General features: G+C 34.9%; 1 protein-coding gene across 5 annotated transcripts in view; it reads right to left on the reverse strand.

The window, feature by feature from the left end:
• Window positions 1–15,229, reverse strand: part of NF1 (neurofibromin 1) — a 276,151-nt gene that overhangs the window by 164,600 nt on the left and 96,322 nt on the right. For all 5 annotated transcript variants that reach the window (XR_015769362.1, XM_028109132.2, XM_028109129.2 and 2 more), the window contains exons 10-13: window positions 15,080–15,202; window positions 14,768–14,842; window positions 9,270–9,401; window positions 1,557–1,691 (exon numbers count right to left, since the gene is read on the reverse strand). Coding sequence is in view for 4 of the 5 variants with exons in the window: in XM_028109132.2 (XP_027964933.1) it covers window positions 1,557–1,691; window positions 9,270–9,401; window positions 14,768–14,842; window positions 15,080–15,202 (465 nt within the window). In the remaining variant the exon portion in view is untranslated. The remainder of the gene's footprint in view (window positions 1–1,556; window positions 1,692–9,269; window positions 9,402–14,767; window positions 14,843–15,079; window positions 15,203–15,229) is intronic.

Raw genomic sequence — 15,229 nt, forward strand, 5'->3', positions numbered from 1 at the left:
TAGATGGCAGCAAAGAAAATAATTTCAATATTAAATGACTTCTGGCTAAATTTCAACCTTGGAAAACAGCAAGTTTTGTTTAAATTCTTGTTCTTTGACTAATGAAATACTTAACACTGAAGGCACCAGTGGCTCTGGTGCATTCTTTACCCTGACGTATAGCACTGCAGAGCGAAGTGAATTAAATTCCATCAAATGCATGATGAAATCCCACCGAAAATAACTTGTGCTACAAACAAAGATGTGAGGAGAAAGGGGATTTGATTACTTTCATAGTCTCACTGATAAGACTTTATGGAATTTTCCATGCCAGATTCTAATGGCTTATTCTATGAAACTCCCAAATTTGGATGGGCTTCTTTAAAGAATTCAAAATATCACAGGCCATCCTGTGGCATTACTAATCCCTTTAGGAATTCTGTGTCTCTCTCTCTTCCCTTTTCTCTGCAGAAAAAGTACTCATGTACATTTTTAAAATTCAAGGGGGTCACAGAACTCTTGAAAATATGGACATCAGTAATGAACCCCTATATATAGTAATTTGAAAGCACCTTATCAGCATTTATAAAACCTATTGCTAAACAAAGCAGTAAGAAATTTTTCTGAGCGCTGCTCTCCAGGGACTGCAGCAACTTCAACAAAGGTTAAAAAGATTATCCTATGACCTTCACAATACAAAACTGTCATATTTGGGGTATTATTAATATTAATGTCAACTGTCTTTTATTACTAGTAATAATAGGTGACATTTATTTGGTGCTTATTATGCATTTATTGATTGTTCCTAAAAGCATGAGTGTACTATCTCAAGCTTCTTAACAATCTCTCTGAGACATGAACTGTTATCATCATTTTGAGAAAAGGAAGACACAAGAGAGGTTAAGTCACCCAAATCACATCACTGGTTTGTCTCCAGAGCCCATGCTTTTAATCACTTCATATAACTAGCACTCATTCACATCTGGTAGTTCCTAACTACTTTGTGTACCACAGTGTTGCCCTCAGGAATCAAATACCATCGAAAGCTGCAAAGGCAGAGTTATGACAATAATTAAGTGCTAACCACACCCATCTGGACCCCCTTCTCCTTCCAATATAGTATTTGCAGGCAAAGCCAGTGGTAATAGGTTGATGACAGAAGAAAGGGAAATAAAAAAGCTAAGTGGTCTGGCAAGCCCAACTGGAGATTTAAAAACCAACTGTGAACAAGACAAAGGACTTGGATTTATGTTTGCTTCATTACCTCCACCCCCACCCCAGGATAATGTCTAACTATATAAACCTGGTAACAAGGCAAAGAAAAAAGAGCTCACAAAAATATGTTAGTTTAATGACAGGGAAAATTAAGAAGAAAGGTTAAGAAATCTATAGTAGTATTAGAGAAACGTAATTTCTCCATAAGTTAGTTTTTTTTAAAGATGTCTTAGGTTTCAAGCATCATCAGAAAGGATGAGGAATGTTCTTTAGCTAATAATCATCTCCAAGGTCTTGGCATTTTACTTAAACCAAATTAAGTTAGTGTAGTAATTTCAAGGCCTTTCATAAAAAATACTTACACAAAGCAAGAGCTTTGGATCTGCATGAATTAGTTTCACCATGGACAAGAGAAGATACTTATAGCTTCTTGTCTCCAGGTCTGTAGGTTTTTCTTTAAATTTAAGGCTTGTTACTTTTTCTTTAAATGTAAGACTCTAAAAATAAAAACAAAAACATGTCATCATCTTGTAAAAATCAGACATCAAATTCAAGACAATAGCTATCTAACTTTTAAAAATAAATCCATCATAAAAAAGCTTTGAAAAAACAGCCATTTTATACCACCATATGTGTGGTATGAATACAAGCATCCAAAAGTAAGTATAAGAATATTATTAAGCTTAAAAAACAAATAAAAATGATTTTTGCAACATTTATATTATTCTTATATATATATATCTAATAAAGTTTGTGACAATTTATTAAAAACACTAAACACTTTAATGTCAAGTTGACTCCTAAGTAAAAGAACAATTTTCCAAAATGTGGGAAACATTAGGGATAAAATATTTAGTCTATAGCTCTCACAAATACATACACTGACCTATTCATTTAACAAACATTTATCTGACACAAATATTTCATAGAATCTACATTAATTTTATTTTTTAAAGATTTTATTTATTTAAGAGAGAGAATGAGAGAGAGCGAGCACGAGAGGGGGAAGGGTCAGAGGGAGAAGCAGACTCCCCACTGAGCAGGGAGCCCGATGTGGGACTTAATCCTGAGACTCCAGGATCATGACCTGAGCTGAAGGCAGTCCCTTAACCAACTGAGCCACCCAGATGCCCCGAATCTACATCTTACTAAAGTAAGATGCATCATTAATGTACCACAAGAAATGAAAAACCACCATCAACTCTTAAGACACCAAATAAGATATAGTCCCAATTTCAGAGATGTTAAAAACTAAAAGTGTTTCTTAGACTTGATGAAATATGCTATATTGGCAATCTTTGTAATTTAATAGCCTAATTGTAAGTTGTCCTTTTTCCTTCAATGGCATTCCACCTCTCTCAAGTTATAGAATGCATGTATTTTGCCTGAAGAACATTAGTAAAGCAGAGAAAGAACTCTGACAAAGGTAAGTCATGAAAAATGTGCTTCAATTACAAAGATAACTATGGTAGATGCTGTGCTGATACCATAATTATGAATGTTATTCAACCAAAAATCCAACAATTACCTTCTGGACACAAAACCACCTCTTTCTATTGTTATAAATCATTTTCCCTTTTCCTTTAAAAGGGCATAAAAATATCAAGTTCTGACACATATGCCTTTATTTATTAATGTTTTTAGTTTTAGGTGTACAACATAGTGACTTAATACTTAAATATATTCCAAAATGGTCACCACAAAAAGTCTAGTTACCATCTGTCACCACACAAAGTGGTTACAACATTATTGATTATATTCCCTATGCTGTGCATTACGCCCCCAAGTCTTATTTTATAACTGAAAGAAAGTACCTCTTAATCCCCTTCACCTTTCGTTGATCCCCCAACCCCCAACTGCCCTCCCTTCTGGCAACCGTCAGTTTGTTCTGTTTCTGTTTTGTTTTTTAGATTCCACACGTAAGTGAAATCATATGGTATTTTTCTTCTCTGACTTATTTCACTTAGCATAATACCCCCACGGTCCACCCATATTGTTGCAAAGGACAAGATTTCATTCTTTTTTATGGCTGAGTAATATTCCAGTGTGTATATAAACCACATCTTTTCTTTAATTTTATTATATTAGTCACTATACAATACATCATTAGTTTTTGATGTAGTGATCCATGATTCATTGTTTTCGTATAACACCCAGTGCTCCTTGCAGTACGTGCCCTCCTTAATACACATCACCAGGCTAACCCAGCCCCCCACCCTCTTCCCCTCTAAAACCCTCAGTTTGTTTCTCAAGTCCATAGTCTCTCATGGTTCATCTCTCCCTCCGATTTCCCCACATCTTTTTTTTTTTTTTAAGATTTTATTTATTCATTTGACAGAAACAGCGAGAGAGGGAACACAAGCAAGGGGAGTGGGGGAGGGAGAACCAGGCTCCCCACGGAGCAGGGAGCCCGATGCGGGAATCAATCCCAGGACCCCAGGAATCATGACCTGAGCCAAAAGCAGACGCTTAACGACCGAGCCACCCAGGCACCCCTCCCCACATCTTATCCATTCATCTACTGATGGACTTAGGTTGCCTCCATATCTTGCTATTGTAAATAATGCTGCAATGAACATAGGGGTGCATGTCTTTTCAAATTAGTGTTCTTGTTTTCTTCAGATAAATACCTAGGAGTAGAGATGTTGGATTGTATAGTATCTCTATTTTTAATTTTTTTTAAAGACTTTATTTATTTGACAGAGAGAGAGAGAGAGAGAGAGAGCAGGAACACAAGCAGGGGGAGTGGAGAGGGAGAAGCAGGGTTCCCGCAAGCAGGGAGCCCGATTCCTGGGATCATGACCTGAGCCGAAGGCAGACACTTAACGACTGAGCCACCCAGGTGCCCCTTATTTTTAATTTTTTGAAAAACCTCCATACTGTTTTCCGTAGTGTCTGCACCAATTTACATTCTGACCAACAATGCGCGAGGGTTCCCTTTTCTCCACATCCTGCCAACACCTGTTATTTCTTGTCTTTGTTCTAATCATTCTGACTAGTGTGAGGTGATATATCACTGTGGTTTTGATTTGTACTTCCTTGATGTTTAGTGATGTTAAGCATGTGCCTGTTGGGCATCTATATGGCTTCTTTGGAGAAACTGTATATACACAGATAAAGGCTATCCAGCATCTATGCACCCATAATAAAAATGTCCAAGTAAATGGGCTGTCTTTCAAAGGCAAAAAGTGGAGATGCATAGCTTTACACATAGCTACAATTCTCAATGCTTAAGTGTAAGACGCATATGTTAGTATGCCTAAGAACGCTGAAGGGTTTTAGTCCTCAAAGGGGAAACCAGCTATCTAACATACACATTAATGCTTAAGAATGTCACTATAGAAAAGAAACACAAAACTTACAAATACTGTTTGCTTTTATATTTAAAATCCTGTTGTAAATATCTTACCAAATGTACTTAATAAAATCCACTTTTACTGTTTGCTCCCATTAAATTTTATTTTATTTTTTAAAGATTTTATTTATTTATTTATTTGACAGAGAGAGACACGGCGAGAGAGGGAACACAAGCAGGGGGAGTGGGAGAGGGAGAAGCAGGCTTCCCGCAGAGCAGGGAGCCTGAAGTGGGGCTTGATCCCATCATGACCTGAGCGGAAGACAGACGCTTAATGACTGAGCCACTCAGGCGCCCCTCTATTCTTTTTTCATTCTAAGTCATGGTAACACCTTAGATCAAAGTGATCAATTTTCACTAAACAAATGTATTTACTAAGTTGTAACTTAGCATAACTGCTCTTCCCTGATGCAGCCATTGCACAGGAACACAGATCAGAGAACAATTAACAGATATAATAGTTATCTCTTATTCAGTAATCATTTTCAAAAAGTTAATAGTTCAATTACGTCATCTTTTTTTTTAAGATTTTATTTATTTATTTGAGAGAGAGAGAGAGCATGAGAAGCGGGGAGGGTCAGAGGGAGAAGCAGACTCCCCACTGAGCAGGGAGCCCGATGCGAGTGTGATCCCAGGACTCCAGGATCATGACCTGAGCCAAAGGCAGTTGCCCAACCGACTGAGCCACCCAGGCGCCCTCAATTATGTCATCTCTTAATCTCAGGTATCAGCATATAAATTTTATTCCAGCACTGCTGCCTAATATGGAGTAAAGACTTGAAAGGGTTAAAGAAAGTTTTTAGCTCAAATATCTTTTAATTAATGACCATTAGGGGGTTATATAAAATCAGGAACAACATGCTAAAGAAGAAATATACTTCTTAACTAGAAATGTAAGAAAAATAATCCATTCATTAATTTACTGATTGGCCTTCCATACTACAGATATTAGTAAGACTCCAAGCTGGTACATGCTCTTTGGCCAAAGGAGAGAAGCCATCATGCCCAGGAATAAATTCATTAATCAGAATATTAGCTGCCTATTAAGGGCTTAAACCATTTGTTAACTTATTAAGACTATGACTAAATTACAGGCATGTAAGAGCATTTGCTGAGCCAGGATCTCCTTAAGAAGCAAAATGTGCATAAATTACACATATTTGTGAAAATGCATACATCTATTATTAATCGGCTACCTTAGTTTTAAAACAGTAAAGGATTAGTGCTAAAAAAAAGTATTTCAAACTTTTAAAAATACTGTAAAAGTATAAAATGGAGAAGCTATGGCTCAACGTTCATATGGAAAGACTAAAAAGTTTAAATGCCGAAGAGCTCAATCCAAGATTATTATTATTGCATTATTATGCAATCTTAAACTATATTAGTAGAAACATGCACAGCAGGCACAGCAGGTTAATGGCATTCTTCACTTATATCACATCTGGAACATGAAAATCCTATCTTAATATGTCATTTTAATTGAAGAAAAGGCGTTAAGTTGAATTCTTTCCAAAAGAGAAGCAAATCAAGAAAGAAATTCATTCACTCATTCAACTAATATATACTAAATGCCTACTACATGCCAGATACTATTCTAGGGGCCAGGAACCCAATGTCTGCCAAGCCAGAAAGAGCTCCTGCTTTGATCAAGCTAATGCACAAGTGAGGGAAGACAGCTGAAGAACTGGACAGACACTGAAATGAATGTCAACTATTCACTAATCATGTGACTATTTGTCACTCACTAAACATTATTTGTGCAGATCAAACAGTACACACACACATACCCCACAAGCTTTTAAAGAAAGCTAAAGTAATAAAATCCCTCCCAATGCTAAATCATATAAAAATAAAAAGAAACCTTAGGAGTACAGGGTAACTTTATTGAAATATCTGTAGTGCTGTCTTAATGGAAGAATCAGAAATATTCTTTGGAGCTTCAGAAAAAAAGAGGATCAATGATGAATGGGAGTGATAGGGAGATGAGTCCATCTTGGTTAAAAAAAAAAAAAAAAACCCTTCAAACTGCTCTTTCCTACAAGAAATACATCCACCTCCAAAATACAGGGTGGTTTATAAAGCCTTCTTACAGACTGAACTCCACGACTGCTACTTCTGCAGCAAGACAAAGGCTCAGGTTTATCAGAGACACGAATCATCTGAGGCAATGCAAAGGAGGACAACACACTGAAATTGTCACGTAATACAGCAGTTCTCAATTGGGGGTAATTGTCTCCCAGGGGAATCTGGAAACATCTGGAGACATTTTTGGACTAGCAGGACTGGTACTACTGGCACATAGTGGGCACAGGCTAGAAATGCTGCGAAGCATCCTATAACATATAAAATAGTCCCCTACAACATTCCAAAATATCAACAGTGCCAAGGTTGAGAAACCCTGATGTCACGTATTTAAACCATGTATTATGAATTTCTGTGTTTCCAGACTTGATGGCCACCTATAGTGAGCTATTTATTAGAAGTTTTCAAGCAAAAGCTCCAAGACTGGCATCTCTGTGAGAGAAAGTGCCTTGTCTGTTTAGTTTGTCATGCTTCCCTGGTGTTAACACTATGCCTGGCAGCTTGTGGAAGAGCTCAATATTTCCACATTTTTTGTCTGACTATTCACTCACCAGGTTTAAGAGGGGTAAGATTCACCTTAAGGATCATCTAAATTATAAAATTTTATTATTCTAAAAAATTATTTCATGTTAAATCTGTTAATTATTTTTTCTGATAAGATCAGCCAAAAAGCTCTCCTTCAGCCACTATGTACAATTATATACATATGTATATATACCTATACATCCATACATAACAAAAATTTCATACATATATAAATACATAAACAGCTTAAGAATGATTTTACAAACCAAATATATACTGAAACTTTCAGAGAATAATAGGAAATAAAAACTAAATTCTTATCATAGGTGTCCTTGGACCAAAAGAAGTCTAGTTATGACTGTTATGAAATAACTTCCAGTAATACAATATGTTGCTCCTAGAATCAGTTAATAAGTAGAGCTAAGAAGTAAAATAACTTCTAAATGTAGGGAATATTTTCAGAATGCCAATCAAATTTTGTCTTTATTCGAAAGAATAATTTAGTTTCATTTTCTTTCAGTTCTCATGCACAGAAAATTAAATTGCAGATGGCTGGTAAACTGGATATTGAAAATAAAGTGCAAGTGAGTATTAACTTTCTAACAATTTCTATTATTGGAGGCCATTAATTTCTGCAAGAAGTAGAAAACAAAATAAAAAGTCAAAGTTCTAATTTCCTAGAAGATATTTAGAATGAGTAATTTTTAAACATTTTAAGTCATTTTCCAAAACAACTTTTTAAATGTCTAGTTAAATGACACTTAAGTAACTACCATTTAAAATTTATCTCCAATTAACTTAGAGTGAAATTTTCAATTTTCTAAAAAATTAAGTACTTGGTATCACAAAAAGTCAACTAAAAATAACTTCGCATTTTATTTATTTTACTTAATAAAACATAATTGCCATGTTCTTTGGCTCTAATTTTTTAGACTAAATAACCCCAAAATATATGGTATAGCAAACTTCTCTACTTGAACGTCTGAGATAAATAATCCTCAGAAACAATTACTGATGACTGCATAAGAGTGAACAATAACTGTATTAAACCAAAATATTTTATTGAGTAAGGGAACTTGGGAAAAGAGAAACATGCCACGGAGGAAGCTGTTTAAATTATAAGTGTGAAGTGGCTAATTTACTAGATAAAACCAATAGGTAAAAACATGCTACATTTTCATCTGAAATGACATGATGTGACTATAACAGTAACTACACACAGAAAAGTCAAAGAAACCAAGGACTTTTCTGGGGTAGTTACAATGGGTCATACTTACAGCCACAGAAGCCCACTGCCATGCAAAACAGTGACTGGTTGGCATCTGATCATGTGAGCGACAGCAGCCAATAAAAATAGAAAATAAGCAGAAGACAAAGCACCACCAATCAATGTCAAGAGTTGCCATGTGTAATACTCTTGCTATACATAAATACCAAGAAATGACTTGTACAATCTGTAATTGTCTGTTTAAATTGGTTCCATATGAGTTTTAAAATTCCATTTAAGAATATTTATGTTAGATACCTAATTTAAAAACACTCCTTTTACTAAGTTTAAACACAAACTTCAATATCAAAGTGCCTATCATTTTTAAACACACAAAGCACATTTGCTGAAACATGAAATACTTTTATTTTAAATAAAAATGTTTAATTTTATTTCTAATTTCCTATATGCAATGTTCAACATCCAATGGGCAAAAAGCGTGCATTAGTAGAAACATTCACTCTAACCCAGGAGTCAGGCTTCCCTTACTGATCCCCAAAGATGAGGAATAAACCAGAATATTTTGATTTATTAGGAAAAGTTACAGGAAAAACAAAGTAAAAGAGGAAAGAAGGAAAGAAAGGAAAGGAAGGAAGTAAATTTAAGATTTTAACAGCATTTTGTGAGAAAATTTCTCTAAGAAAATTAAGTTCAACCCCCTGAAATAGTGAAAAACAAACACCACTGACTAGCATTTCAATAATACTGCAGTATACAACATACCACACTTACAGAAAAGAAGGGGCTCATTTGATTTTCTAAAATAATCAAAAAAGCAGGAATAGGATAGAGACAATGAAAATGCAACAGGGAGAAGGTGGGATTCAAGTTTATGATGAATCTTACCGGTGCCATCCGTATTGCTGGGTGTGCTCCACAGCCCTGCACTGCTTTATGAAGGGTTTCACCAAACATGTTTCGAAGCTCAACTGAGTGACAGTATACAGCATCAATCTTAGGCCACCAATCCAATGCAGACTGTAGAAAAACAGAGACCATAAGGGAGGAAAAGTACAAATTTGCATGAGTTATACACTCTGGTTAACACTGTAGCCTTATGTTTTATCCTTCTGTGAAAAACTTTCTAAGACCATGCAAACACACACCATGATTTCCAAAGTCTTCAAATAATATCTTTAATTCAAACACCAACCCATACATTTATTTTAAAATATAATAATGAACATGAGACAAATTGCCACTCCATGTGCATGAGCATGAGACTGTCTTTTCTAACTGATAAGCTAATGAATCTGAAAAACAGTCTTTAGAGAGCTAATTCTGTAGCCAATCTTCTTTTTTTAAGTTTAACATTTTATACGTTTCAGAAACATATGCATATATAGATAGTATATATTTTCCCACGTAAGAACGCTACTATCAAAGCTTTAAAAAAGATTAGTGGTTCAACACAATGTTGAAGGAACATGTGGCAAACCATCACTTATATGCCTACAAACAACAATGATAAGTACAACACAAAATTAGTAAATGAAATAAAACTATTAGTAAACCTATAACCTTAAATTGATATGCAATGATGGTACAATACACAAAAAGACTAATGATCACCACAAAGACAAAATGATCATAGCTAAATAGATTTAAAGGTAATAATTTTATGTAAATATTTGTCTATTTCAGTTTTACCTGTTTAGCTTTGGTTCTAGTTTCTAGTGCCTATTTTATTTGAATAGTGCCTAATTTAACTTTAAAATTAATCACTATGTTATGAAAATCACTAAAGCTATAAAGTCTATCAGTTAATACAAAAATGGATGAATTGTCACTCCATATGGAGATTATACAAGGCATGGGACGACTTCAGACATAGGCTACCAGCTTACTACACTCCTGGCTCCATAGGAAGCACCGGAAAGAATGACTGAACTCGCACAAGAAGAGGACCTAAGAGCATCACACCCTATTCCCAGGTTCCTTCTCATCCAAAATGAAGCTAAATTCTCAACTTCTCATTTCTTCACCCATAATTCTCAGAATATTCTAGGTAGCATCAAGTTATATTACCTTAACCTAAAATTAGATTACAAACTCTACTGGATAGTAAATGATACAATCAACTTAAAATACACAATTTCAATACTGAACTCTATTTATAGGAAGGGCCCCCAAAAGCTGCGAGGGAAGAAATAAATTCTCTTTGGATAATATAGTTGTTTCTGCTATTCCCCCAACTCTTTATTTAAGCTAATTCCTAACAAATTATCAAATTTTAGTTTGGTTATAGAATGGACTCTTTAAACTTTGGTCAATTTAGTCACTTGACTTGCCCAAGCAATCAACACAGCTTGATTTCCATATACTTACAAATGTATACAGCTTGTGTTAATCAGCTTAAAATAACAAAGGCTGAATGATCACAAAATGCATTGAGATAGGGGTCCTACTCATTCTCCTGACCCCATAATATCTTGTCAGAAACAAATAACTAAAGAGAGATACATCCCATATAACATCCTATCCAAACTATTATGCTATATCAATAGTTATTGAAATCGTATCACCATACGAGATGCATCCTATAAAATAATATGACTTCAACTTAAGATTTAGTGATTGTCATAACTGCCATTTTTCATAATATAAAAATTTATTCATTTTAATGTAAAAGTTAAAGATATACTTTCAAATAAAATATGCACTAAAAACTAGGCATGATGTAGTTGGCAAAAATTACAGTGTTTTAAGCAGTTACTAAATGTGTCTCTTCTGAAACTAGTCAACTAAAGTAGACATTCCTTTTTTTCCTCCTCGAAAACACTAAGTTTATTGCCAAACAAATGGCAATACTTTTACAAGTACATAGTATGAGCAAACTATGGCAATTCTTCAGGAGATTACTTAAATAAATTTTCAAGGCCTTGGAGAGAACTTGTCCAAACCCTCAGGAAGAAGAGATCATGTCATTCTCAGCACGTGAGCTATCTGTAAGGGAACTACAACTGCCATAAGGAAAACACCAGCACACCGAGTACTGTACAGCTGCAGCATGTTCCGCTGACTGCTAAGATATGGGTCACATAGGTGTATTACTATTTCTTTAATTTCCCAATTTTAACAACATACCTAATTTAACCTAAAGGAACCCAATAAAGATTAAGTACGTAACACAGATCTTATAACTATAATTCACCTCTTATAGTATGCCATAATAAAAAAAAGTGACAGTACTATGAGTACCATTTTCAAAGCTGACAAAAGTCTACAATATAATAAAATTCAAATAGTCCACAGATTTTCAGATTTCTTAGGAAGAAACAGAATATTTTAGATCTAAACACTGTACTTATGAACTGAGTATGAATATGTTTCCCAGAAAGAAAACAAAACTGCAAACACTATCAATTCTAACTAACCCTCAAAAACATATCACTAAAACTTTCATTTGACAATGTGACAGTAAGAAACAAAATCTGTGAATTTGGCTAAAGAACCATGGAAGAAAAGAACTTATGAGGTGTATTGAACCAAGAATCAAAAAAAAGGAAATCTTACACTAAGAATAAATTTAAGTTTAGGAGCCCAAATATCTAAGAAAAACTTCATGAGATTTCAAGACAAAGTATTTCCATAACTGTCTTCAGTGAAACTCTGTAATGGTCAATTCCATAAATCTGCATAGTTACTTTATGAATAGTCCTTTCAGTCAGAAAGTACTTCAGATTCAGTATCTATTAGCCTCAAACCACAGGAAAGAAAAAAACCAATCCTAACAAGAAACAATTTATCAAACATTCTATAATATGATAAAGTATCATCATCCAAAGTATAGCTTTAAAAGATACTTTACAGACTCAAATTTATGCTTTTTGTCAAGCATAAAGGTTACTGATGCTGAGCATTTTAAAACTTAGCCAATATAGGTTTTTCTTTATAAAAATAGACTTATTGACGTGACCTCTGGTACAAACACACTCCACCTTCACACATGCAGTACTCATTGGAGTACAGAAGGATGCACAATCACTTCACCATATACACTGAGGCATGCATGAAGTACCACTCCAGGCATGCTTTAAATCCACAAAGGAGCAGCAGCTCAGCCACTTACAGCAGTGCCAAGTCCATGCTTGAAAGTGCTCTATATATTCAATTGTAGACAAAAATATTTCACAATTAAAGTAACTAGCCACAAAGTATCAAAAAAGTATATACTTGGGTTTATTTAATACAAGTTTTAAGCATTTATTTAAAACCATCCACTGTAATAAATGGAATGCTTTTAGTATTATAAGTAAAGGAGAAAAATAGTAATATTTTAATTCTGAATTACACATAAACCTGAGGGGGGAAATCATCTTTTTTTTTTTTTTCTTAAAATGGCCTTCAAAGTAAACATTGAGGATACAATGTCTTGGTTCACTACCCTGGCAAAAGTAAAGTAAAAATTTTTAAAATTTTTAATACAAACATACCTTACCTGCAATCAGATTCATTAAGCTTTCCCTTTCTGGGATAAGTAACATCTCATGTTATTTATACCTATAATTTAACCCACGGATACTCAACTGAGCAACTTATCATTCCCTCAACGCATTTTAGTTGTTCATAATGTCTGGGGGTGGGAGGAGGGAAGTGGCCCAAATGGCATTTAAGGAAATGAGGATCAGGGATACTAGGCGTCTTGCGATGCACAAGGTAGTGCTGCACAACAAGGAACTGCCCTGCCCAAAATGCTACTAGCACCCCACTGAGAAAAACTAAATGTGTCACTACATAGATTTAGAGTTATTTTTCCCCTGCAGGAATGGATAAAAGAAGAGACAACAGGAGCGCCTAGGTGGCTCAGTAGGTTAAGCGTCCGACTCTTGATTTCAGCTTGGGTCATGAGATGGAGCCCTGTGTTGGGCTCCATGCTGGGCATAAAGCCTGCTTAAGATTCTCTCTTTGCCTCTGCCTCTGCCCCTCCCTCTCTAAAAAAAGGGAAGGGAGAGGCGAAGGGAAGAGAGGAGAAGGGAAGGGAGGGGAGGGGAGGGAAGAGAAGGGAAGAGAAGGGAAGAGAAGGGAACGGAAGAGAAGAGAAGAGAAGAGAAGGGAACGGAAGGGAAGAGAAGGGAAGAGAAGAGAAGGGAAGGGAAGAGAAGGGAAGGAAAGAGAAGGGAAGGGAAGAGAAGGGAAGAGAAGAGAAGAGAAGGGAAGGGAAGGGAAGAGAAGAGAAGAGAAGGGAAGGGAAGAGAAGAGAAGGGGAAGAGGCAGAATTTGGTTTAATTAAACACATCCAAGGCAAATGAATGTGGGGAGGAATTTTTAACTCATCAGAGATACACTCTTAAAAATGGGATTTGATTTTTAAAGAGGACAAAAATACCTAAGTAATCAATGATTAAGGCAACCCTCTCAGGTCCCCTCCCTCTTTAGGAGCTTTGTACTATCACTCATAAACTTTGCTTTGCTGCCCACCAAAAAATAAATAGATAGATACACAAATAAATAAAGCCCCTTTTAAAGGAGAAAAAGAAAAAGTTGACCAATTTACACATAAATGGATAAAAGTAGAGCTCGAGAACCTTCAAAATATTATTGTTCCTAACCAAAACAACAGAATTTGGCAGAATTTTTAAGATTTGGAGTCCAAATATCTAAGAAAAACTTCATGTGATTTCAAGACAAAGTATTTCCAAAACTGTCTTCATTGAGACTCTGTAATGGTCAAATAGTTAAAACTTCATGGTCCAAATGTGACAAGGTTTCATTATCATTCTACTTAATGTATTCACATCAGAGTCGAAGGTTTCACAAGTACCTTTTAATGAGCTCGCTTATTTTGTCTGATATGCTTTTGTATCATGTCAATACCTCCATTTAAGTGTGCTAATATTTCATTTATTTAAGGAGGACTAAAAAGTACAATCAAATATGATCTTACCATTTTTAAAAAATGCACCATACTGGCCTACACCATAAATAGTTACTACTTTTAACTTAAATGGTAAAGTGACAAGTCAGAATATACCAAATGCCGGGAAAAGGCTAGGAGTATTAAAATAATATTTAAAGAGTCTGGGATGAAATGTTCAATTATATTCTCAGTGGCACTGTTCTTAAGGGCTTTTGATGCAAATAAAATATTTTAGGTTTAATCTTCCCAAAGGATCCTATTAACTCCTCTTTTCTCAATAAAGGCCCTCAGGTCAAATTGAATATGAAAAATATAATTGTGTATCAGTTACTAGATATAATCACCTATGAGAAATCTCCCTATACCATACATCTAAGTTCAAAACCTTTTATAAACCAAGAATGTCTTTCTTAAAAAGAAATAAAAAAGTAAAGAAAGGAAGAAAAAAAATTTTAAGTAATTTAGCAATACCTTTTGGACTTACATTGGTGATGATTCGATGGAGTGAATTTACCAGCACATAGTGAAATGTAGAAGGGGAATTCTGAGCCAGGCAGATCTACACAGGCAAAGGAAAAAACTGTATATTATTTCTGTGAGAAAAATATTCAACACAAATGAGGATAAAGAGAAACAGGAAAAAAAAAAGTTTTTAAAAAACAATAAATTCTTAAGGTCTTAAAATTAACATTAATATATAATATTGAGAAATACCAATTGATCTTTCTAGTCTTTTCACATTTATAAAGATCAACAGCATCAGTAAACATAACTGGATAAAAACTAATGCTCTCACCTTAAAGTGTTGGTTGTTGTGAGGGCTTATACGAAAGCAAGAAACAAGGCAGTCAATCATTAGATCCACATCTGCAGGCTGACTGCCTCTTGAGAATGGTTTACTTGGATTAAAAAGCAGGTTCTATGAAAATCCCAAAAGAAAACAAAA

This window comes from Eumetopias jubatus, unplaced genomic scaffold, assembly GCF_037043125.1.
Source record: "Eumetopias jubatus isolate StellerSeaLion01/CBP00866 unplaced genomic scaffold, mEumJub1_p1.0 scaffold_10, whole genome shotgun sequence".
Classification (NCBI taxonomy): Eukaryota; Metazoa; Chordata; class Mammalia; order Carnivora; family Otariidae; genus Eumetopias; species Eumetopias jubatus.